This window comes from Poecilia reticulata, chromosome 12 (assembly GCF_904066995.2).
Source record: "Poecilia reticulata chromosome 12, P_reticulata-male-v2, whole genome shotgun sequence".
Classification (NCBI taxonomy): Eukaryota; Metazoa; Chordata; class Actinopteri; order Cyprinodontiformes; family Poeciliidae; genus Poecilia; species Poecilia reticulata.
Genome location: NC_088841.1, coordinates 892,776 through 915,969, shown reverse-complemented (window position 1 = coordinate 915,969; position 23,194 = coordinate 892,776). Strand labels below are relative to the sequence as shown.

The 23,194-nt window shown below is 37.5% G+C and overlaps 1 protein-coding gene across 1 annotated transcript in view; it reads left to right on the top strand.

Annotated features, from left to right (window-relative positions):
- The first annotated feature begins 3,260 nt into the window (after nt 1-3,260).
- The window catches only part of mapkap1 (MAPK associated protein 1), a 29,470-nt gene continuing 9,536 nt past the window's right edge, over nt 3,261-23,194 (top strand). Inside the window, exons 1-9 of the mRNA XM_008423070.3 lie at nt 3,261-3,523; nt 4,225-4,682; nt 11,300-11,389; nt 16,164-16,312; nt 17,354-17,526; nt 17,611-17,787; nt 18,184-18,293; nt 19,949-20,056; nt 20,873-21,013. Of these exons, the coding sequence (XP_008421292.1) occupies nt 4,400-4,682; nt 11,300-11,389; nt 16,164-16,312; nt 17,354-17,526; nt 17,611-17,787; nt 18,184-18,293; nt 19,949-20,056; nt 20,873-21,013 (1,231 nt within the window). The 5' untranslated portion in view covers nt 3,261-3,523; nt 4,225-4,399. The remainder of the gene's footprint in view (nt 3,524-4,224; nt 4,683-11,299; nt 11,390-16,163; nt 16,313-17,353; nt 17,527-17,610; nt 17,788-18,183; nt 18,294-19,948; nt 20,057-20,872; nt 21,014-23,194) is intronic.

Sequence of the window (23,194 nt, the reverse complement as noted above, 5' to 3'; positions counted from 1 at the left end):
GCTTCGCTTCGGTGGGAATCTGTGATTCTGGGGGCGGAGTCAGTGAATTAACTCCTTCAGTGTTAGAGCCGCTGTAGGAGTTCAAGAGGAGGAAGTCAAGAGTTATTGATTCCATTTTAACGCCTCTAGATTTGATACGGAAACACTTTAACACTGGATTTTAACTACTAGTTATAGCCTATACACCCCAGAGTTACATAAACAGAATGTGACTATAAGTGTAAAATTAACTCTGCTTTTGCACAAAGTCTACTAACACCAAAACATTTAACACTTTTGAATTTGCTGTGTATATTTACACTTGGACAAATACATATTTTGGTCACTTAAAGTATACTTTTATTTAATATATTTCTTAAAAGTGTATTTTGGTACAATTTTATTTAAGTGTGTTTAAAGTTATAATTTCAAAATTGGTACAAGCATACTTTTAGTATATTTCATATATATTTATAGGTAGTACACTTAATACTTAATATTCTTAAAATGTACTTTCATAAATGTAAGTATGTCTGAAATATACTAACGGTTCTCAACGTGGGCGGCACCGCCCCCCAGGGGGCGTTCAGAGGACGGCAGGGTCGCTGGCGAACATTTTTACAAAAGAGGGGCGCTGGGATGCCTTTGGGGGGCGTTTGGTCGAAGGTAAACTTTACACCTTAAATGCAATAACAATGCCAGTTTAGACTTTGAGCAACTTGGTAAAACTGTATTGTATAACATTAAATCATGCTTGGCTGCAACTGTATCGATGGCAGCTCTTCTTCTATTCAGTGTTTGTAGCTTCTGTTAGCTTCTTGGCGCAGCTCCGTTCTCCTGCTACTGGTAGCTAAAATAACGATACCCTCACTGTGTATCCCTCTGAAAAATGAACCCATTTAAATAAAGAAATAAAGAAATCCCTCCATGGGTGATACCTTGATAGAGAGCGTTCATTTTATAGCGTTAACACCGGAGCTGTAAGTGGTCCGGTATGAAACGGGTGAGATAGAACAACGGTACCACTTTTAAATTTCAATAATCAGAATGCAGAAATTGTTTCCGTTGTTTTAAAAGGTTTATGTCAGTTTGCCTTTTCCCCATCGATACGCTCCCTGACTGCACTGCACCTTAGGGGCTTAAAAAAAAATAGACGCGCACATTACGCAAAACTCTGAAACAGGAGAAGCGGGACATAAAACGGAGCGACGAACTAGATGTGAATTATGGCATAAAAACAGAGAATCCGACGCTGAGCAGTGAAAAATCAACACATGATGTGAAGCACGATGATTAGGCGGCGCAGCAGGTGATGAGTGAAGATTATTCGTCTTATAATGGATAAATGATCAACTAAATCTAGCAAGAGGAAAGAAACTAAAGTAGACATAGCAATAAACCAAGAGAGGATAATACTAATCAAAGGAAACTAAATGGAAATGAATGAAAAACAAAATGCAAGAATAAACTAAGAAACTAAAGTAAATACAGAGGAATAAACTGGTATGGCAAGACCTTTCGAGCAATAATTAATACAGAGACTGTATGGCAAGAATAAACAGACACTATTTCTAGATAAAAAGTAAAATAATATTGTTGAAATGTCATGAGTTTGTTGAGACCACATCTAGTTCTGAGAATAAATATATCTTACATAACAGTAAAGAACTTGTCACTTATTTATGTTTTTAATTAGATTTGATATATTTATTTCTTCAACATTATTTTTCATGTCATGACATTAACACTGTGTTATGAATATTTTTTCCACTCTGGCTGCTGTTAGGCCTACCAATTTTAACTTGAATGTTCATTGCATTTTTCGTAGATGCCTGTGAAAATAATTTCTATTCTCATGGCTTTTTTGTTCTCAAGGAAATTATCTTGATGATAAATACAGAAACAAGCATAAAAATCAAAACATCTACAATAGTGAAAGTAATATTAATGATAAAATAATAGTCAGTGCAACATAGCCTACAAATTCTTTGGTGGGGGGCAGTGAGGGACCTGGATAGAGGGCGCTGGCCCGAAAAAGGTTGAGAAACACTGGCCTAAAGTAAACACTGAGATGTAATTTAAAACATACTGAAATGAATCAATTAAAGTAAGCTTTAAGTGAATTTTAAGTGCATTTTTAAAAATTCTATTTTGAGCATATATTTTTAAATATATGCTCAAAGACATATTTTAAATATCTTTAAAACATATATTTTAAAGAGATTTAAATCATATTTTAAATATACACTTGAAAAAGTGTATATTTACACTTGAGCAAATACATATTTTGTTCACTTAAAGTATATTTTTATTTAATATATTTCTTAAAAGTGTATTTTGGTACAATCATATTTAAGTATGTTTAAAGTTATAATGTCAAAATTGGTACAAGCATGCTTTTAGTATACTTTATGTATAGGTAGTACATTTAATAGTAAACTTAAAATGTACTTACACAAATGTAAGTATATTTGAAATATACTAAAATATATTTTTTTTCACTAGGGTGATGATCTGTCTGTTATTCGTTTTCCTATTTTTATATTAAATTCTGGTTCTCCAAATGCTCTTCCTATTTTTTTATTTATTTTTGATGCATCTATAAATATTTCAATACTGTATATTGATAATAATTGTCTACATATAATTGTACTGAATAATTATCTTGAAAGGTTGGTATCCTGCAACTTTTAGATGTCTCTGGTTCAGCACACCTGGATCCAATATTAGCTATTGGCAGAGCTCTGTAAAGCCTGTGTGTATGCTAAGTCAGGCAGTTCAGCCTTTTAATTCAAGTCTGTAGATTTTAGATTGCGCATAGCTGACATCTCCCGTTCACAATGAACAGGAGATGGCAGCAATTTGCCCATGATGCCAGAAACCAAAGAAGCAGAAGAAATCCAGAAGAAGAAGAATGCTGTGTTCCATTTGTATTGAAATGCTGGAATTTTCCATTTACAAACGGAAAAAGCCCCCCAAAAAACTGAGAGGTTACTTACCAACCCTTTCATCTAATTCCAATTCAGCTGTTGCATTGACAAACTGTTCATTGGCTCAACGTCTGGACTGTATGTCGTTAATTAAGTTTCACGAATACTGTGTATTATTTTGTCACGTAGTCCTTCTAGTCTTTCATCTAGTCATTGAATGAAAGACATGCTTAAGGATTCGACCGATATCGCTAACCGTGATTGATGTAGACACTTTGCACAGTAATAGAGATCAGGTTTAGAGGGCAGATTAAGCTTTCCAACTTCAAAGTATTTTGGGGTGACGTCATTTCTATAATAAAGTTCCAATTTCCGAGGCAAACTAAACGCACCAAAATAGACGGAATTATCCTGGAGTAACGCTATGATTCTGTTATATGGTATTTGTTAACAATGAAAAGAACTATTTGCTTTATCTGAAGTTACCACAGATAATGCGCTGTCCCGCTGTTGGCTGTCAGTTCTGAAGGTGGGACTTTAAGAGGCTATGATAGCGGCTAACTACAGCCAGCTAACCAGATCCAGCCTCCGTGATCCCCGGGTTGGTTTACGAGGTAACTAAATCCATCAGATGCTGTTTGTAGCCTTCTTGCGTACAATGACATGTTGGAGCGTGTGGCGTGTACCTTAGTGCTAAATGTGTAGAGCGAAGATGAAGCTATTTTATTTTTAAAAGTTTAACGCAGCTACTTTTTAAGGTTAGATTAGGAGGCTCAACAATAGCCCTCTTTGCTAACATCAGCCTGCTCGGTTCATTATTTTTGAGCATTAGTCTAAAAATATAGCAACACGCTTTATTTACGCGCTCATCATGAAATCGCCTGAGCACAAACATTTCAACCAGTTGCTAACAAAAACTTGACACTAAGTCTAACCTGAACATCAGCTTGATGAGATTACTGAGACTTTCTAAGCTGAATTCACCTCCTTATAAACGCGTCCTGTTAGACAGAACTGCTGGATGTTTGCTGTGGAACACAGTCATTCCGTTGGATCTGATTTCTCCATTCCAACAGCAACATTTGTTGAAATTGTAGGCAGCCTTGTGTTTAGGGTTAACTTTTATAGTTTATGTTTGCTGTTCACTCATGTCTAACTGGAAACTGAACTACAAGCACTAAATCACTAATGTTCCTTGAGAGTTTATTACTGATTGCTGTTCTGTTTCACAAAACCTGGTGCTTGTCATGATAATGATGTCTTTGTGAAAACTGCATCGCCTGCTTCATGTTAACAGCCTTCTCACTCCAACCAGGTGCTGATAGTTCTACGATGGAGCTGAGTCAGTAGTTAGAGCAGCAGGAGTTGAGACTTCATCATAATCCACTGCTTTAACGCCATTCAACAGGAACTGTTTTGGAAAAGAGCCATAAGGTAAAAGAAAGCCAAACCTTCCTAAGTCTTGGGCTTTGCTTTGTAAAACTCAGGAAATGGCTTTCCTGGACAATCCAGCAATTATCCTGGCTCACATCAGACAGTCCCATGTGACCAGTGATGATACAGGAATGTGTGAGATGGTTTTAATAGACCAGGATGTGGATCTGGAGAAGTGCCAGCTTACTCTGGTACCCGGCGGCAGCTGTGGCTCATCTGAGTCCACCTCTCTCAGTGAAGATAGTGGTACCATGGTGGACAGTCATACTTGTGACCTCTCTCAGTCCATGGACATCACTTCTAGCTGGGACTTTGGCATCCGCCGACGCTCCAACACAGGTAAACCCATCTGCAGGCGCTTGCTGGTTGTTTGGGCAGGCTTTCTGTTGGGTCATACAGCTCAGGCAGCCAGAAAACCTCTTCCTCTGTAGTTCTGTGGTGCTGTGTCCGATCTGTGACTCTTATGGGTCTTTGAAAATGATTGCTGTTGTGGTGAAATCATGGGATCAGATGTATGTTAGCCATATAAAAATTATTCAGTGAAATGTGGAGAATTGACAAGATGCAACTGGAAGTAGCCAATTTTAGACAAGCAGGACTGGTTCAGTTTATTTATATAGAGCCAACTCATAACATCGTCTCAAGTTGCTGTAGAAAAAAGTCAACTTAATGAAGTCATACAGACAGATCCAAGGTCAGTTCCATCCATACCAACTTATCAAACTGTTGGTGTTGTCATTGAGTATGTGTTGCTGTGTCATGTTATTTAAATCCACAGCAGGCAAGCACTGAGCTAACTTTGTTTGGTTGTTGATCGAAGAGTTAAAATGACATTGCATATAAAATGAACACATCTTGGCAAACTCTTTAAAGCAAGTGCTTTCCACCTTATTCCCAGCGTAAACTATGGGCTCGATTTCTGTCACAAACCCGAATCGTCATTTGTTTACATTTTAGGAACTTACTATCCGGCTTTTGTCAGAGCTTTTAGGCTATAAAACTTGTGGGGACACCAGCTATCACACCTTAAATGTGACAGTATTGTTTTAACCCTGCCTACAGCTCAGTGACCAGCTTCACTGTTTTTCTTTTCTTTATTACTGTCAATTCTTCAGAGAAATGAGCTGCTAGCTGCGCTGCTAAGCAACTGTCATTCTGCTCCAAAACTTGATGATGTGTTCCTGGCACTCCCCGTGATTAAACCAACAATTACGATCCTTTGTATTGATCAGTTCTCTGATAGAAGACGGTGTGTCAGTAAACAAGTTTTACTTAATATTGTATAATAACCGAAAGAGATGTAACATCTATCATAATTTAGACTAGCAAAAAAACCCTACAAATTACAGTGAGATACTGCTACTTCCAGTGGACACTGGAAGTGATACCCATAATAATTTCCAGAGTAACCCTCCGAGGAATAAGGTGGATAAGAAAAGAAAAAAATAATCACACAATTTGTCTACCAATATAATTTTGTATATCACTTGCATATCGTAAAATGTATTATTATAACTTATGTAACATATATTTGTTTAGTGCTGACTTTGTTTATTTGATTATTAAACAGCTTCAAGAAGTAAATAAGGATAGAAAAATGCAACAGTCTCCTTCAGGAATCCAAGCAGAAGTCTTTGAAGTTGCACTGCTGTTAAAAGGGGAATCTAATTTTAAATTATATCATCATGATACATCAGTGTTTCTCAACCTTTTTGGACCAGCGCCCCCGTAGCCTTTATCCAGGTCCCTCACCGCCCCCCACCAAAGAATTTATAGGCTACTTTGCACTGACTATTATTTTATTAATATTACTATCACTTTTGTAGATGTTTTGATTTTTATGCTTGTTTCCGTATTTATAATCAAAAAATAATTTCCCAGAGAAAAACAAAGTAATGTGAAAAGAAATTATTTTCACAGGTGTCTATGAAAAATGCAATGTACGTTCAACTTAAAATCGGTAGGCCTAACAGCAGCCAATCAGAGTGGAAACAATATTCTTGTTCTGTGCCATTTTCTAGTTGTTAAATATTCCACAAAATGACCAGATAAAAGATGAACAACATGCCAGTTTAAACTTTGGTCTATTTGCAAAACAACTGAGCTCTGAAACATTAAAACATGGATAGAACTGTAACTACATTAATCATAACTCTTCTTCTCTTCAGTGTTTCTGTCGGTTTCTGGTGGTGCAGCTCTGTGCTGCCTTCAGGAGAATGGGACATCAGAGTATCATCAATAAAATTTCACCCACATGGCATTTATTGTGCAAACCAGAGTGGAAAAACAAAAGTTCCAGGTCCTTTTAATGCCATATAAATATGAGACAGAAACATGGATTATATCTTTATATAGACCTGCCTATTGATTATAGATTAATAGTTTTACTGGACAGAAATTACAAAGAACAAATTTGGTTCTTAATCAAATCCTAATGAGTCAAATAGAAAGTGTCATGGAGTCACTCAACAGCCTCATGACATTAACACTGACATAAAAAATAATATTGAAGAAATAAATGTATCAAATCTAATTAAAAACATAAATAAGTGATCAGTTATTTACTGTTATGGTCTGTAAGATATATTTATTCTCAGTACCAGATGTGATCTCAACAAACCCATGACACTTCAACAATATTATTTTACCTTTTATCTATAAATAGTGTCTGTTTATTTTTGCCATACAGTCCTCTGTATTAAGTATTGCTCGAAAGATCTTGCCATACCAGTTTAATCCTCTGTATTTACTTTAGTGTTGTATTTATATTTACTGGTATTGTTCTGCATATATGGTGTAAAGTTTACCACTGAGGAACCAGCTTTTCACACACTGCTTCTGCTTTCTTATTCCTATATGAATAGCCTCAGCATCTGGTCAAGTGGAGAAAGAATTGGTTCTAAATTGGGACATCTTATGAATGCTGTTTTATTTTTTTACCTGCCAGACCTTTCATCTTGACAAATGGCGAAAGAATAGAATCACGCAAATTAGACAAGCATATTTGTCTTAATTTTTCTTAAGTATTTAATACACAAAAAATTTAAATATTAGCATATTACAGGTTTCCCTGTTTTTGCTTAGTAACTCCCTTCTTTTAAAATGTCTCTAGACAGTACACCTGGAAATGGTCTCATTGATTCAGTCAGCAAATTTTTAAGGTGTTGCCTGAATGTCATTGAATTTACAATATAACCTGTTTGATACCATGATGAGAAGTGCAAGGCTTTCTATTTGATTGTCATAATACCAAATCTGCCATTTAAGCTAATCCTCAAATCATTCATTATTGTGATTAAGATGGGATATGGGTTTGTTTGATGCAGAGATGCACCGACGGAATGGTTCAAATCTGGTCGACCCAATAGATTTTTATTTCAAATGGACCCAGTTTTCATTTTAAACTTAATTTCAGACTGTAGGAAGTACATACCGTATTTTCCGCACTATAAGGTGCACCTAAAAACCTTCAATTTCCTCAAAAGTCGACAGTGCGCCTTATAATCCGGTGCGCCTTATATATGGACTAATATTGAGCCACAACAGGTCTAGCAACTACGGTAAGCAGCCACCGACTTCATTTTCGCCCGTAGAAGAAGAAGCAGCGTGCGGTGCATGCTGGGATAATTGTCAAAACGCTGGTTTGTTAATAAAGTTTGACTGACCTATCTACCTACCGACCTGATAACTAGGTCGTCTGCTGGTCATTTAGCACCACGTTCTCCACAAACATGCTGTGCGCGAACGGAGAAGGGTGACCATCGTCCGGCCACGCCCCGGCCCTGTCGCGGTCGGCTCTCCTCGCCGACCGGAGTCGGACTGTTTTGTTGACATTCTTTATGTCAACAAAGAGGCTTTAGATATTCATCCGGTGTACTTCGACTAGGGTTACCAAGGGACCAGCCTCTATACATTTAAAGCCGGGGGGGGGAGCGTGTCGGTTGGTCTGTTGCCCAGAAAGCATTTGGGCACAATATCACAACATCAACACCTTGAGTGAAACAATGACTGGGGAGGCCTTCTATATAAAGTACTCGGGGACCACTTCTTTATTATTACACATCCACATTTGTAGAGTACGGAACAAATCGTACTCTACAAATATGTAGATAGCTGTAGCGTCTATTCTATGCGCCTTATAATGCAGTGCCTTATATATGAAAAAAGTTTTAAAATAGACCATTCATTGAAGGTGCGCCTTATAATCCAGTGCACCTTATAGTGCGGAAAATACGATATTTGGAGTCTAGATCGTGCAGACAATGACTGTTTTGTTATTGACTGTGATGCAACACATTCACGGTTTCTTATAATGTTTACATGCTTTGAACTTTTAATAGGACTTGTTTTGTCATGTTAAAACTATGAACTTAAACATATTTTACTGGAATATTATTTGTCATATCAAAATAATGCAGAAATTCAAAGTTGCCAAAAAAACATTGAGTGTTTTGCATTAATATTTAGCATTAATATTCAGCTGTAAACTCTTTCTTCAGAAGTCACCTAATTAGGAAGTACAGTTTGCTATTGTGTAATTTAATCTCAGTGTTTCTGGCCTCTTAGGTTAGTTGGAGAATAACCAGCATCATGACCAAGGAACACTATAGACAGGTCAGGGAGAACGTTGTGGAGAAGTATAAAGCAGGATTAGGTTAGCAAACTATATATTCCATGCCAGCGTTTCCCCCAGTGTATTATAGGCCTGGCAGCCTGCCATGCTTTACTATCATGCAGGGCCGGTCCAAGGGTGTTTGAGGCCTGGAGCAGAATATGACTTAGGGGCCTCTTTTGTTTCTAAAAACTTCAGCACGTCTAACAGCTTCTGTGTTAGATTTAGTGACATCTAGGACACGGGGAGTAGTTTAACTGGCAAACCTAAAAAGCAATAAATTATAACTGCAGCTTACTAATTTGTATTTGTGAACAAACGGAGCTGAAACGCAACGATTAAAATAACAGTATCAGATTGTAGCTGTGGTAACAAACCAATCTGACTATGAATATTGTTCTTTGAACTTCTACAAAATAAACTTGTCAGCTCCTTAAAATCTAACATATAAATGTTAAATAATTTAATTTTAAAGTCTTTTAATTTATATATGCTGAAACCATTATATCAAATTTAGCAGCAATGATAATCTCAATAAACAAATGCTATATTTATATATATGTGATCTATATTAAAATATTAGCACTTATGGGGCCCCTGAAGCTCTGGGGGGCCTGATGGAGCCGCTGACTTAATTTGGATTTAACAGAAGTGGACATAATTGATATTTGTTTTAATTGTATTTTTTGATTAGTTGTTTTTAAAACTAGTTGTGGGTTTATATAGCAGTTACTGACGATGTTTTCCCTTAACATATAATTACCCTGTGATATTTTTTACTTTTATTGTCTACTTAACATCTTTTAATACAAAAACACGGTGGACCGCCAGTGGACCGCCTCGGTGCCCTGACCACCGGGCTTAGCAAGTTTCTGGGGGAAACCCTGCATGCTTTATCTTTTGGCTGCAAAGGTCAGGTGAGAAGATCGGTTTCCAGTCTTGCACTCAACAAATCTGAACTTTACCTATTAATCTCAAGAACAAAGTAATTTCTGAAACAAATCCATAAGAAGTTCTGTTTGTAGTGTGCTACAAGCCAAGGAAGACGCTCTGGACAAACGTCAACTTTTTGGTCTACATGCAGAACTGAAAATTACTACACCTGGATCATGCGTTCCCTACTAGCACAACTAGGTAATTAAATGGTTTAGATCACAGCATGTTCTTATTTGATAGAGTGGTCATTAAAAGTCCAGACTTAAATTCAACTGAGAATCTCTGTCAAGAGTTAAAAGCTGATATTTACTGATACTTCCAGTCTCACTGGGTTTGAGCCAATCTGTACGAAGAACCACATATAAGTGGTTTAACTTAAACACAATAAGGTTTTACTTTTACTTTTTATTTTTGACTTTGAAATCATGTACAATGTATTGATGGACTCTAAGGTAGAATCCAAATGGAATGCACTGAAGTTGAAACCATAATGTAACAAAATGGAGAAAAAGTTCAAAGCATGTGTAAGGCAATGGAAGGTAAAGCTTCAGAGTCCTGAAGGGGTTCTGACTCTTGACAGAACCAAACTGGTCTACCTATGAAAGTTGACCAGAATAAACTGGCCTAGTTCCTCCCTGAATGATCGGTGCATCTCTGATTTGATGGGATGCAGAAATCTGCATTTAGTGAGCCCTGATTAAAGGGGTAGAATTAAATCTGCCTCAAGCAACTTTCAGGCATTTTGACCGTTAAAGGTGAATATGGTTTTGCCATGAGGGAGTCCAAAGGTAGGGATCATGTTTCCTTTTGACTCTCTTGATAGTTGTAAACTGTTTGGTGGTGTGAAGCTAAGAGTTCTGGGAATGTGGTAGTATTCTACAATCCTCTCAGGTTTTGCACTTAGTTTTAAATACTGACCTGTGGTGGCTGTCTCATCAGGATTCCAACAGGAAAGCTGTGAAAAGCCTGGTGCTGCTGGTAAGATGAGTGGGGTAAAAAAATACCTTGGCAATAAGTCCTATGTTTTGGGGTTTTTTGTTGACATAATTCATATTTTTGTGTATATGCCCCAAATCAAGACATTGCTGTTCTCCACTGTATTTCACATTTGAATGTGTACATTGTGTCCATTTTATACAATGTAAATATGTTCTGATATGTTATTTTTATTCCTTAAAGTTAAAACAATTATTACCATCTTTAATTTGTTGTTTTAAACTAGACATTTTAATTCATAGTTATTACATAGATGGATAATGTGGCTTTAGTAGAAACTGAAGATGCTTTAATGTAAATGACTGTGTGACTGTCATTGTGTGATTTACATAAACTATGAATTTTATTCAACAGATTTGTACTAGCTTGGAAATGTTTGCATGCAAAATGTAAAATTTGTTTTTCTTTGCAGCACAAAGACTTGAAAGACTCAGAAAAGAACGGCAAAATCAAATCAAATGTAAAAATGTTCAGTGGAAGGAAAGGACAAGCTCTCATTCTGGTATGAATCCTTCAATTTTTCTGCTTCCAATATCAAAATATTTGAGCAAGTCTGTTTTGGCACTGTTGTCTTGCAGCAAGAAAGTCTTTGGTTTTAATTTGATTTGATTTATTTATTTCAGACAGGTTTTTAAAAACAAGAAAAAAGCAATCAGTAGGACAGAGTAAACATGTATACATAACCAAGAACAAAATAGTTTGTGTACCACTACTTTTCTGTTTGAAAAGGAGTAGGAAGAAGTGAACACTTATTTAGTCCTACCCCTTATCTCAGTTTAACGAAATATTACTACTGACTCAATGATTATCAAATTTTTAAAATTAAAACCATGTTATAATATTCATGTGCCTGATCAATATACTGGGCTAAAGAGCCAACAAATAAATTATATTACATAGACAAAATGGTTACAAACCAACTTGCATAACAAGAGAAGAAAATTTATAAATAATAATAATAGTAATAATGACAACTGCAAACAACAACTGGACATACAGCATCAGGATAATTGCCAACTCATTGCCAAAGTGCACCTAATAATTCTTCTTAATCTGTGTTTAATTTTTATAAAACAATAAATAAAATAAAATAAAAACACAGAGAGAGAAAAACTTATAATGATGGTAAAATAACAATAAGCTACCAATGGTGGAAATAGTAACACAGAAGAAACAAAGGAAAAACTCATATTTGTCTTAATCCCCTTCTTCCATGTACAATGTAAGTAACCTAGTTTTGCATTTATTTTTAAACAAGTTGATGCTTGGGCATTGTTTTAGTTCCATTTTGAGTTCGGTCCATTGTTTGATACCAGTTGCAGTGACGCAAAATCTTTTCATAGATGTTTGGATGCTACATATTTTGAAATTCAGTGTTCCCCTTAAATTGTACCCACCCTCCCTTTCATAAAACATTTCCTTAATATGTTTAGGTAACAGATTATAACAGATTTTATACATAAATAGTATAGTCTAATATTTTATAATGTCCTACAATTTTAATAAATTAGACTTGACAAATAAAGGATTTGCATTTGTAAGACAACTATCATTGTGCATTATTCCAACGGCTGTTTTTTGCAATAATGTTAGTGGCTGTAATTTTGATTTATATGTATTCTCCCACACTTCTGACCAAAAATGTATATATGACTGGCTCATTGAATAATACAAGATGTGGAGTGACTATTCAGATAATATTTTGCTTTGGCCATAATTGAAATAATTCTTGATACTTTTTTACAGACATATTTAATGTGAGGTTTCCAGAACGTTCTATTATTATTATTATTATTATTATTATTATTATTATTATTATTATCCCTAGCAATTTAGTTTCATGCACTCTTTCTATGTTAACATCCTCTGGGCACTTTTGTTTGTTGTTGGTGAATATCATGAATTTTGCCTTGCTCAAATTTAGTGATAAAACCTGACTTGATATGAATATGTTAATTTTAATGAATTATGAAGTAATGGTATCCAAAAGTTGTTGTAGATTCTGTAGATTCTCACCAGCAGAATGCTGGTGAGCAAGGGCGTAGAAACAAGTTTGTCGTTTTGGGGGGACACATATCGGAAACCTGACAGATCCATAAATAGCTTGAGCAGAAATGTCAAACAATGATGTCATCAATATGTTACTTAGTAATGCATTACTCTAATCTGACCTCTTGCTTCAGTAACAAGTATTCTAACGCATTACTATTCACAATCCAGTTATTAGATTAAAGTTGTGTATCCAAGTCACTGTGTGACTTGGATACACAAGTCACACAGTGACTTGTGTGTCATTTTAATTTATTAAAAACATTTATTGTTGCTTTCCTATTTTTCCTTGGGGAGTAACGCCACAAACGTAAATAATAGAGAGAAAAGAGAAATGCACATTTTCTAGCTGTTGGATTTTTCATTGAGTAATCAAGTTACTTTTCAAAGTAACTATGCTGTACCTGGTAATAAATTAACTACACTATATATCATATGTGTGTATATGTTTTATGATCTTAAGGTGGCAAACTGCCAAAAAAAAAAATCTTCCATTTCCTCTTGAACAAAATGGCTTCAGTCTTTAATCAGTATAATGACTGAACACTCACTTTATCCTTTACCTCACAGCTAGCAAGATACATACTCGGGTAGCACACACAAGCTACGAAATTCTGATGTATTTTATTGATCAAAATACATTTGATTATTGGTTAAAAATGCATTGCTATCAGTTGACTGGAAATTGAACTGATTCTGCCTCTTTCTAAAACCAATGTAAAAAAAACGGCTCATAAAATAGGACTCATCAGTTTAAAACAGTAGTTTGACCAACAAAAATAAAATCTAAAAGACAAGTTTTGTTGTGCACTGCTTCCCCCTCCTGAGACGCCGAATGGTGGATCAGAATCACCTCGAAACTGTACGGAAGTCTTTTTCCATGGCCTCTCCAAACTCCTCCCATCCAAGTTTTTGCCTCAGTAACCACTCACTTTCAACCGCCGGTGCCCATCAGCTGCTTCTGGAGTCCCACAGGCCAAAAAGGCCCGATAGGACTCCTTCTTCAGCCTGACAGCATCCCTCACCGAAGGTGTCCACTGGTTTGAGGGTTGCCGCCACGACAGGCACCAACAACCTTGCGGCCATAAGGTGTTTGCGGCCATAGGCTTGCTGAGGCACGGAACATGGTCCACTCAGACTCAATGTCCCCTACCTCATCCGGAACGTGTTCGAAGTTCTGGCGGAGATGGGAGTTAAAGCTTCGTCTCACAGGAGACTCTGCCAGACGTTCCCAGCAGGCCCTCACAACACGTTTGGGCAAAAATCCAGCTGTGCTTTGTGCCGCACTGAAACTGCTTCATGGATGATCATCAAAAATGAGAGATTACATTAATTTTGCCAACTGTTTGGTAACTCTGTAATCCATTTACATTACTACAAATAATAACATGCCAACGCATTTGAAAGTTCAATGACATTTTACAAAAAGCAAAGCTATATTTTGTATTATATATTCTCTATTCAGACATGCACAATGATAAACAAAAAAGCAAACATCCAGTTTAAAAGGTTGAGATCATGCCTAATTAGATATTACATGAAACTCTTTGGGAAAAGTAGAGAAGATGTTCTACGCTCATTTAGTTGAGATGGACATAATAAAAAACATATAAAAACATGAGATACGAAAAATGTCTCCTTTTCTGTTTATTTCTAAGCTTAACAGGTAAAAAGCAGCTGAGTAAAAAAAATTTGGCCCACTAGGAAAAAATCGGCTTTAAGACTGTTTCCCATTCTTGTGTTTTTTTTGTTTTTTTTTTTGTTTGTTTTTTTCCCATTTTCTGAAATGGGTCTCCAGAGTTGACCTAGAGAAAATCATTCATGCTTTTGTGTCATCTCATCTGGACTACTGTAATGTAATTTTTACCTGCCTGGATAGGTCCCCAATTTCATGTTTACAATCAATACAGAATGCAGCAGCTAGACTTCTCACCAAATCCAGTAAATTCAGTCATATCACTCTGGTTCCAGTCTCTACACTGGCTCCCAGTCGATTTTAGAATTCGTCTTAAAGTGCTTGCGCTGACGAACAGAGCTTTAAATGGTCAGACTCCAGATCATCTTTGTCAGCTTTTAACTAAATTCTCTGCTGCTCGTGGTCTTCGTTCCAAACACTGTATCTCTTGGTTGCTTCTCGTATGCTTCTTTCAGTCAGTGGCTGTGGAACAGTTTTCCTTTGCTGCTCCGTTTTGCACATTGTGGACGTTTTTAAAAAGCAACTGGGGTTTTATTTTCCCAGGCTTTTATGTCATAATTTTATTGTTTGCTATGTTTGTTTTATGCTTTGCATAGTTTAAGGTTGATTTTTATTGTACTATGCTTTGTGAGTTTATGTCTGTGAAAAGCACATAATTGAGCTTTACTTACTTGCCAGCCCACCAGCTCATGCCTGCAGGTTCGCATTTAACAATAATCACCCCAGTGTTGCCAACTCAGCGACTTTCTTGCTATATTTAGTGACATTTTAGACAAAAAAATTGGTATCAGCCAAAATCGGAAGTGCAGGTCAGGCTTTTTAAAGATCGTAATCAGCCAGAAAACTGCAATTGGTGCACTCTTATTAAAAACTTGTTCCTTCAATGATAATTCTCCATGATCTCTAAATAAAATTATATGGAAACTAATGAGTTATTGTACATTTGAGCTATAACTGAGTTGTGCTGCATTAAGTCTACATAAAACAAATATCAAGAAATAAACACAGACACATTATTTTGTATTTAGTTCACAAAAGTGTAAACACCCTGGTGAATATTCCAGCTATGATGAATCATTTCAAAGCCATTTTATTTCTTTTTATTTAATCTGCACAGATCAACTGAAGAATGAGCAGATTGTTATATGTGAAAACATAGTAAGGTTTAATCTGTTAACGTGCATATAAACACTCTAAAATTGCACTTTGAAGAGCCTCTGTGTGCATTACAGGGCCTAAACAATTAAACGTTCAATCTTATTTGTCGAGTATACAGCCAATCAAAATGTACTTTTGAAGTAGACCTAATTATCTGTGTTAGGATTTGTTTCCTGTACATATTTAAACAAAAAGCTTATGTGTAAATGTACAAAAGAAATAGGAGTGTGTTGGCTGCCAATCTAGGTAGTTAATACTGAATAAAGTTACTCTGATGATCTTTTTTTGTTCTTTGAGTTTACTTGAGTTATGTTTACTGAATGTTGTTTTCTTTTGTGTTCCAAATTTTGTTGCTTTCTTGTTTTCTGTCCAGCGGAAGATTTGGGGTCTCTGTTTGAAAAGTGGGACTACAAAGACAGGCCACGAACAGCCGGGGTCAAATCCACCTTATCACTACGGCTGGAACAGTGTCCACAGCAGCTCAACAACCCCTTTAATGAGTACTCTAAATTTGATGGCAAGGTAAGCTCATGGAGAGTTATGGATTGATTGAAGGGCTTTGGTATGGGTTAGTGATGAAACTCGATGAAGCTTTGATCACTGCCAAATAATTGCATCTATTCACCTTATTAAATTAATTTTATGTACTGCTAATGTAATTATTTGTAGAAATAAAATGCACCTCTTTGTTTAATGTAAAATGAAGAACATGACAGTGCCATGGAGTCTAGTACTATTTTTCAAATGTTTATCAATAAGTATTTTGTCAAAATTCAAAAAATTTGATAAGTGAAACTTGTTTTTAAGCTGTACCAGTTTTTAACAAGTTATGGTACACCAACTCATTATCTGTAACTTATGCACTTCATTCACTTATATTTAGAAACAAAATGTTGATGTTGTATTTCATTAAATGGCAAATACTCTGTACTTGAATAGCGCTGTATCAAGTTAAGAGGACCCCAAAGCGCTTCACAGTACATTCAGTGATTCACATGCTGATGGTGGTGAGCTAAATATCAAAATATTGTATTTATTTAGTAACTCCCTTGAAGCAAAGTTTGTCATTTTCTTTTAAAACATTACATGCTGCAAGAGAGATATTACATAAATACACAATTTTGATGTTTTCTTTCAGCATTGCCTATGTAAAGTATCGGTGCACTGATTGCAGTTTTCTGGCCGATTACCGATCTTTTAAAAAGCCAAACTTACTGATTCTGATTTTGGTCAATACTATTTTTTGTTTGAAATGTTGCTCAATATATTAAGAAGGTTGCTGAATTAGAAACAATATGATGACTATTGTTAACTGTAAATGTGCAGACATGACCTGGTCGGCCAGTTTGTCAGTCAGACCTTTCTCACGGGGAAAAAAGAGAAGCTCAGTGGTTGATTTTTAGACCTTTGTCGAGGTTGATAACATTGGTGGATAAGATGGGCTTCACATGTAAAAATTGGCCGATCACCGATCTCCCAATATTAAGGAAATCGACACAGATGAATCGGCTGGCCGATGTATTGGTGCACCCCTAATGTAGTCTTTTCTCTCTTTGTCTCAAGGGTCACATTGGTACCACGGCTACCAAAAAGATAGATGTCTACCTCTCAATGCAGATGACTCAGGAGAAAATGCATCCGATGACAGTGGTCACCATTGCAAACGCTCGTGTTCACGACCTCATTGGACTCATCTGCTGGCAGTACACAAGCGAGGGACGAGAACCCAAACTCAGGTGAGTACAAACAAATTCCAAATACAGTTTTAGGTTGAAGCTCTTCATTAACGGTGTTTCCTGTCCACCGTTGATGTCCTACAGTGAGAATGTGGAGGCCTACTGCCTTCACATTGCTGAGGATGATGGTGAGGTGGATACGGACTTCCCACCACTTGATTCCAATGAGCCAATCCACAAGTTTGGCTTTAGCACACTAGCATTGGTGGAGAAATACTCTTCACCTGGCTTGACTTCTAGACAGTCACTGTTTGTCAGAATGTAAGTATGAAAATGTGTATAAGCAATATTATAGGGCGCTCCACCCAGTCTGGTTGTTTATCACTGGGCAAGACACTTCATGCACCTGCTGATGTTGGTCAGAAGGGCCAATGGCACAAAATGGCAGCCTGGCTTCTGTCAGACTGCCAAAGTGCAGTCTGACACATTCACACATTATCAGTGTGTGAATGTGTCCTTTGAGATCTCAATTTGATATTAGAAGTGAATTAAAAATAAAATTGATTATTAACTAACATTGTGTTTTAGAATTAACAAATTATGTTTTTAATCATTTGTTCTAACACAGAATAATGCCATTTTCAGGCTTTGAAATTTTTGCTGTGCATTTATATTTGGACTGTCCATATCTGACTGTTTCCATCTTTTTCTTTTTAGAAATGCTGCTCATGGTTTCTCTTTAATTCCTGTGGATAGTCTGAAGGTAACCATGAAGGAGATTCTCCAAAAAGCACTCAAGAAGAGAAAGGGTTCACAGAAAGGGTCAGGTAATTATTATTTTTTGATCGCTCAAAGTTCTTGGTGTGATGTGCGTGGTGTTTGTTTTTGATCGTTATGATGCTATGGTTGTTTTGGGGCTAAATTTAAAAAAAGAAATTGTAACCACAAAAAACTCTTTCCCACTGGCAAGTCTCACTCTAACCGGTTAATGTGTGGTTAGGTTCTACCCCAGTAGTTCGCGTCTCCATTATGCGCTCTGTTCCTCACTGTAGTGGGCAGATTGTGAGCAGCAGCAGCTGTGGTCAACTCTGCTGATGTTTGCAGCTACATTCAGTATTGGTTTCTGGTTTTCGAGGTTTTGGTTCCGATGGACTCAAATAAACTCAGATATTTAATACTGTTTAATAGAAAGTATAAAGACTCTAGTGTTCCGGTGACGTCACCTTCCGAGATGGGCGCTCGAGCTGACTGCTTCTCTGGTAAATCTTAATTTGACACCCATTACTTGCCAAATATAACGAAGAATGAGTAAAATGGAGTCTGTAAGGGGGTCTAGAATGGGGAAAATGGATGGGAATTAGAAAACCACGAACGAAGAATTGGCACAAGAAAGAAAGACGGCAGGTAGCTCACCAACACATCAGCACCTCGACGAAGCAATATTAAAGTAAAAAAAAAGTATTGACTTAATTATGTAACTAATCAATTAAATGATGCAAGAGATTCAACTTAAATACAATAATTGTGACTCAAAATGTTCGTCTTGGAGTAGCTTTACATATAGTGCTGCTGGAACAAAACGCAGCGTTTAAAAACGGCACGTCTGCTGTCCACAGCTAAATTATAATGTTGTTTTGGAGTTTGATGTGAGGTCATTAGACCAAACCAACTCAAATTGGTTTGGTGCTGTACTCAGCTCGGTGTGGCTAGTACTACATCAATACATGAGAACAGCTGGGCAGAGCAGCGCCGGATTTGCTAATGGAAAATGACTCTGGTCGGGACTGACTGGGACCAAATCGGTTAGAGGCGGGCTAGTGGAAAAGTGCCTTTAGGATTCTTGTTGAAGCTGGGTAGGTGTGAGCTCCCAGGCAGCTGTTCTCTCAGGACTACACTAGTAGTCTTAAATGAAGCATACATAATTTCTTAGACATTTTCATTCATTTCATGTGTGTAATGCACATAAGTCTATTTTTCAATTCATAACAACCCACACAAAAGGTGTTGTGTTTAGCTGTTGTCCACCCTTAAAAATCTGATCGGTCTCTGCTGTCTTCGGTAAAAACATCCAGTCAGTTGTTGTGGAGAACATGTGAGCTCAAATGATGCACTGTACCCTCTTTAGTTCTGCAGCCTACTGGTACCATTTGTCATCAATCATTGCTCCCTCATACTGTCAAGCCACTCGGGTGGCTCGCTTTGATTTGGCATGTAGAGGCAGGATTAGTCATTTTAGAGAACACTTCTCCATTGAGTACTAAAGACATGGTCTTTGCTTCCTCTGCACTGACATTTAAACTTGAAATAATCAGTTAATGTATACACTGTAAAAACTCCAAAACGGATACCTCACTATATATGAATCTGACGTTACAGTTAATGCAAATCATCAAGAAAAAATTCCTGACAAATGATTTACAGACTGTTAACAACTACAAGGAACTGAATGGTAAATGAAAGTGACCCCTTGTTTCTCCCACAGGGCCCATGTATCGTCTGGAGAAGCAGATGGAACCGAATGTTGCAGTCGACCTGGATTCTACTCTAGAAAGCCAGAACACCCTGGAGTTTTGCCTGGTCAGAGAAAACAGTGAGTGAACTCGGCATGAAGGTTTAAATATGAGGTCTGCTGCAAACTTCATTTCAGTGACTGTTGTGGTGGCAATTCACCATCCCAGAATGTTGAATGAAATATTCTTCAAATCATTTCTATGCAATATATACAGCTAGTTTAGACCAAATGCAGTCCCACTAAAAACTCGATAAGGACAAGAGAAGGTTTTGTGAATGTGTTAGGTCTAAAACCTTACATTTGTTCACCAATCTGCAATAAAGAGACACAGACAAATATGAGCTGTATACTTGCAAGGAGAGTTGCTCGGAGACTACTCAGTTACAATCCTCCAACTGAAGCAGTCTCCGCTCTCCAGGCTTTTTATTTAGTTTGGGAACACTCTAGTTCCATGAGGTTCAGTTACTAAAAGGGGTGGGGGAAACACACCAACTGAAACCTATTCAAGCTTGCTTCATACCGCACAATCAACTCCTAACACAATATTCTACAGGAAACGGTCTGAGGGGTCAGAGGGGAAACGACCCCCTCTGCATTTCTCCTTTTCAGCGCTGTTGCAGATTCACTTGAGGGTGCGATCAATGCTGACAGTTGTCTCCTCCAGTCACGAGCAGTTTGTTGCTGTCAGTTATCTCCTTAAGTCACGCGCAGTCAGTTTCTGTAAAACAGCATAGTCTACACAAGAAGTTCTAAATACACACACACTTATAAAGATGAGATAAATTATATACATTTATTCCAACAGAATGAGCAGAGATCTTGTCATCAGGAGCTCTTGTGTTTTATTTAGACTTCTTTTCTTAATTCGGCTTATTCATTCTGCTGCTGTTACAGGTTCCAGAGGTGAAGAGAGCTCTGAGGAGGACCCTGCTATTGACATCACCACAGTCCAAGACATGTTGAGCAGTCACCACTACAAGTCCTTCAAGATCAGCTTGATTCATAAGCTGCGTTTCACCACAGATGTCCAGCTAGGTACATGCTACTCAGTGAGGTGGTGCTGTCTTTTCCAGATATGAAAAAGTTTTTGGACTGATTCTTGTGTATAAAGTCTGTTTTAAAACCACAGTTAAATGTGTGAAACATTGACCAATAATGACAAGATGTGCTGAAGGATTCTTGATGGAGGCAGTACTTTTAAAACTAATGGAAAATGATACAGACTCGCTGTGTGGCTGTCTCCACTCAGGGCAGTGTGGAACATGATAGTTGTAGAGGACTGTCCATATGAGCAACAACTCAAGTACCGTATTTTCCGCACTATAAGGCGCATCGGAATATGAGGCGCACCTTCAATGAATGGCCTATTTTAAAACTTTTTCCATATATAAGGCACATAGAATAGACGCTACAGTAGAGGCTGGAGTTGCGTTATGCATCCACTAGATGGACTAAAGGGAATGTCAACAAAACAGTCTGACTCCGGTCGGCGAGCAGAGCCTTCCGCGACTGGGCCGGGTCGTTACCGAACGGTGGTCACCCTTCTCCGTTCGCGCACATCATGTTCGTGGAGAATGTGATGCTAAATGGCCTGCAGACCACCTGATTCTAGACAGTCGATAGGTAGATAGGTCAGTCAGACTTTATTAATAGATTACAAACCAGCGTTCTGACAACTATCCCAGCATGCACCGCGCGCTGCTTCTTCTACGGGCGAAAATGAAGTCGGCGGCTGCTTACCGTAGTTGCTAGACCTGTTGTGGCTCAATATTGGTCCATATATAAGGCGCACTGTCGGCTTTTGAGGAAATTGAAGGTTTTTAGGTGCGCCTTAAAGTGCGGAAAATACGGTAGTCTACACATGCAAAGAAATGTAGAAAAAAAGTCCACAATTAAAGCTACTGGTAAAGAACTGGAATGATTGAACACAGTTGTCTACATCCCAGAAAGAAGGACACTAGGGGCTAGCTGTCTCTCTGGGGAATCGTTACCTGGACCTGGGAATATAGAGTGCATCTTCTTGTGTGTCTTTACACTTGGTATATAGATGTGTGTGCGTGCGTGCGTGCGTGTGTGTGTGTGTGTGTGTGTGTGTGTGTGTGTGTGTGTGTGTGTGTGTGTGTGTGTGTGTGTGTGTTTATCTGTGAGGTTGGGTCTTGGGCTGTCCCCTCTCCTGGATCATCTAATTCAATTCAGTTTATTGTGCCCATTCACAATATGTCATCTCAAGACACTGCAAAAAAAATCTTGTCAGCTCAATCACGCATACATTCCAATTCATCCTAGTTATCAAATAGTACATCATGTCCAGTTCATTGTTCAGATTAGTTTCAGATTAGAATTTTTTTCTGCAGGTGCTAAGGGGCTAAGCAATTTACTGAGGGTGCTATGAAGGATCTTTTTTTCCCTATTGTTATCAACACACACACACGCACAAACACACACAGGTGCACTAAAAACTGACATCAGCAGTCACCAATAAAGTGGATAGCGGATAATGTGGTATTCTACAATACAGTTAAAGCATATACAAACATAACACATTTACTGTATGTATAGAGTTTAGTATGTAAACGTTAAAATAAATTTGCACTCTATTTCCCCGAGAATAACTTCCCAACAATAACTGCTATTGTTATAGTTAGGGAGTTTTGATCCACTTGTTTCTTTTTAACTTGAATTCACTCCATGCTTTCATGCTTTTATTGCAATTTTGTGTTCGTCGCTTTCATGATGGCTCTTTAACGATGCAGCTGCTTTCCACCTATTATTAAAGCCAAGAGCAGTAAATGCTGGCTCTAAGCGGAATCTGTGTCCTCTTTTTTTTTTGCAGAGCAAAACACGGCATCTTTACTCACACTGTATTCTAACCCTAAATATTGATCAAGCCAGCCTTTGTTAAAACTTCTTTATTGCACTTCAAACAAGCATGACGGGTAATTTTGGTCCATCTTGAGGACTTCTGCTTGGATCCTCTTGTCCAACAGTGCTAACACTGTTAGCACTGGACAGCAGCGGTGGAAGGATAGCTGCACAGTTGCTCTCCTTCATCCAGATTAATATTTTCTTTGTTGGTCAGAGTCTACTTCCAAAAACTCATCCTTCTCTGATTCCATCTGTAGAACTTTTGGTTGCAAAAAACAATCCATATTTACATTGTGTTCCTCTCAGTTGCTTCCTGAAAGTGATAACACGCATGTGCAAAGTTCAAATCCT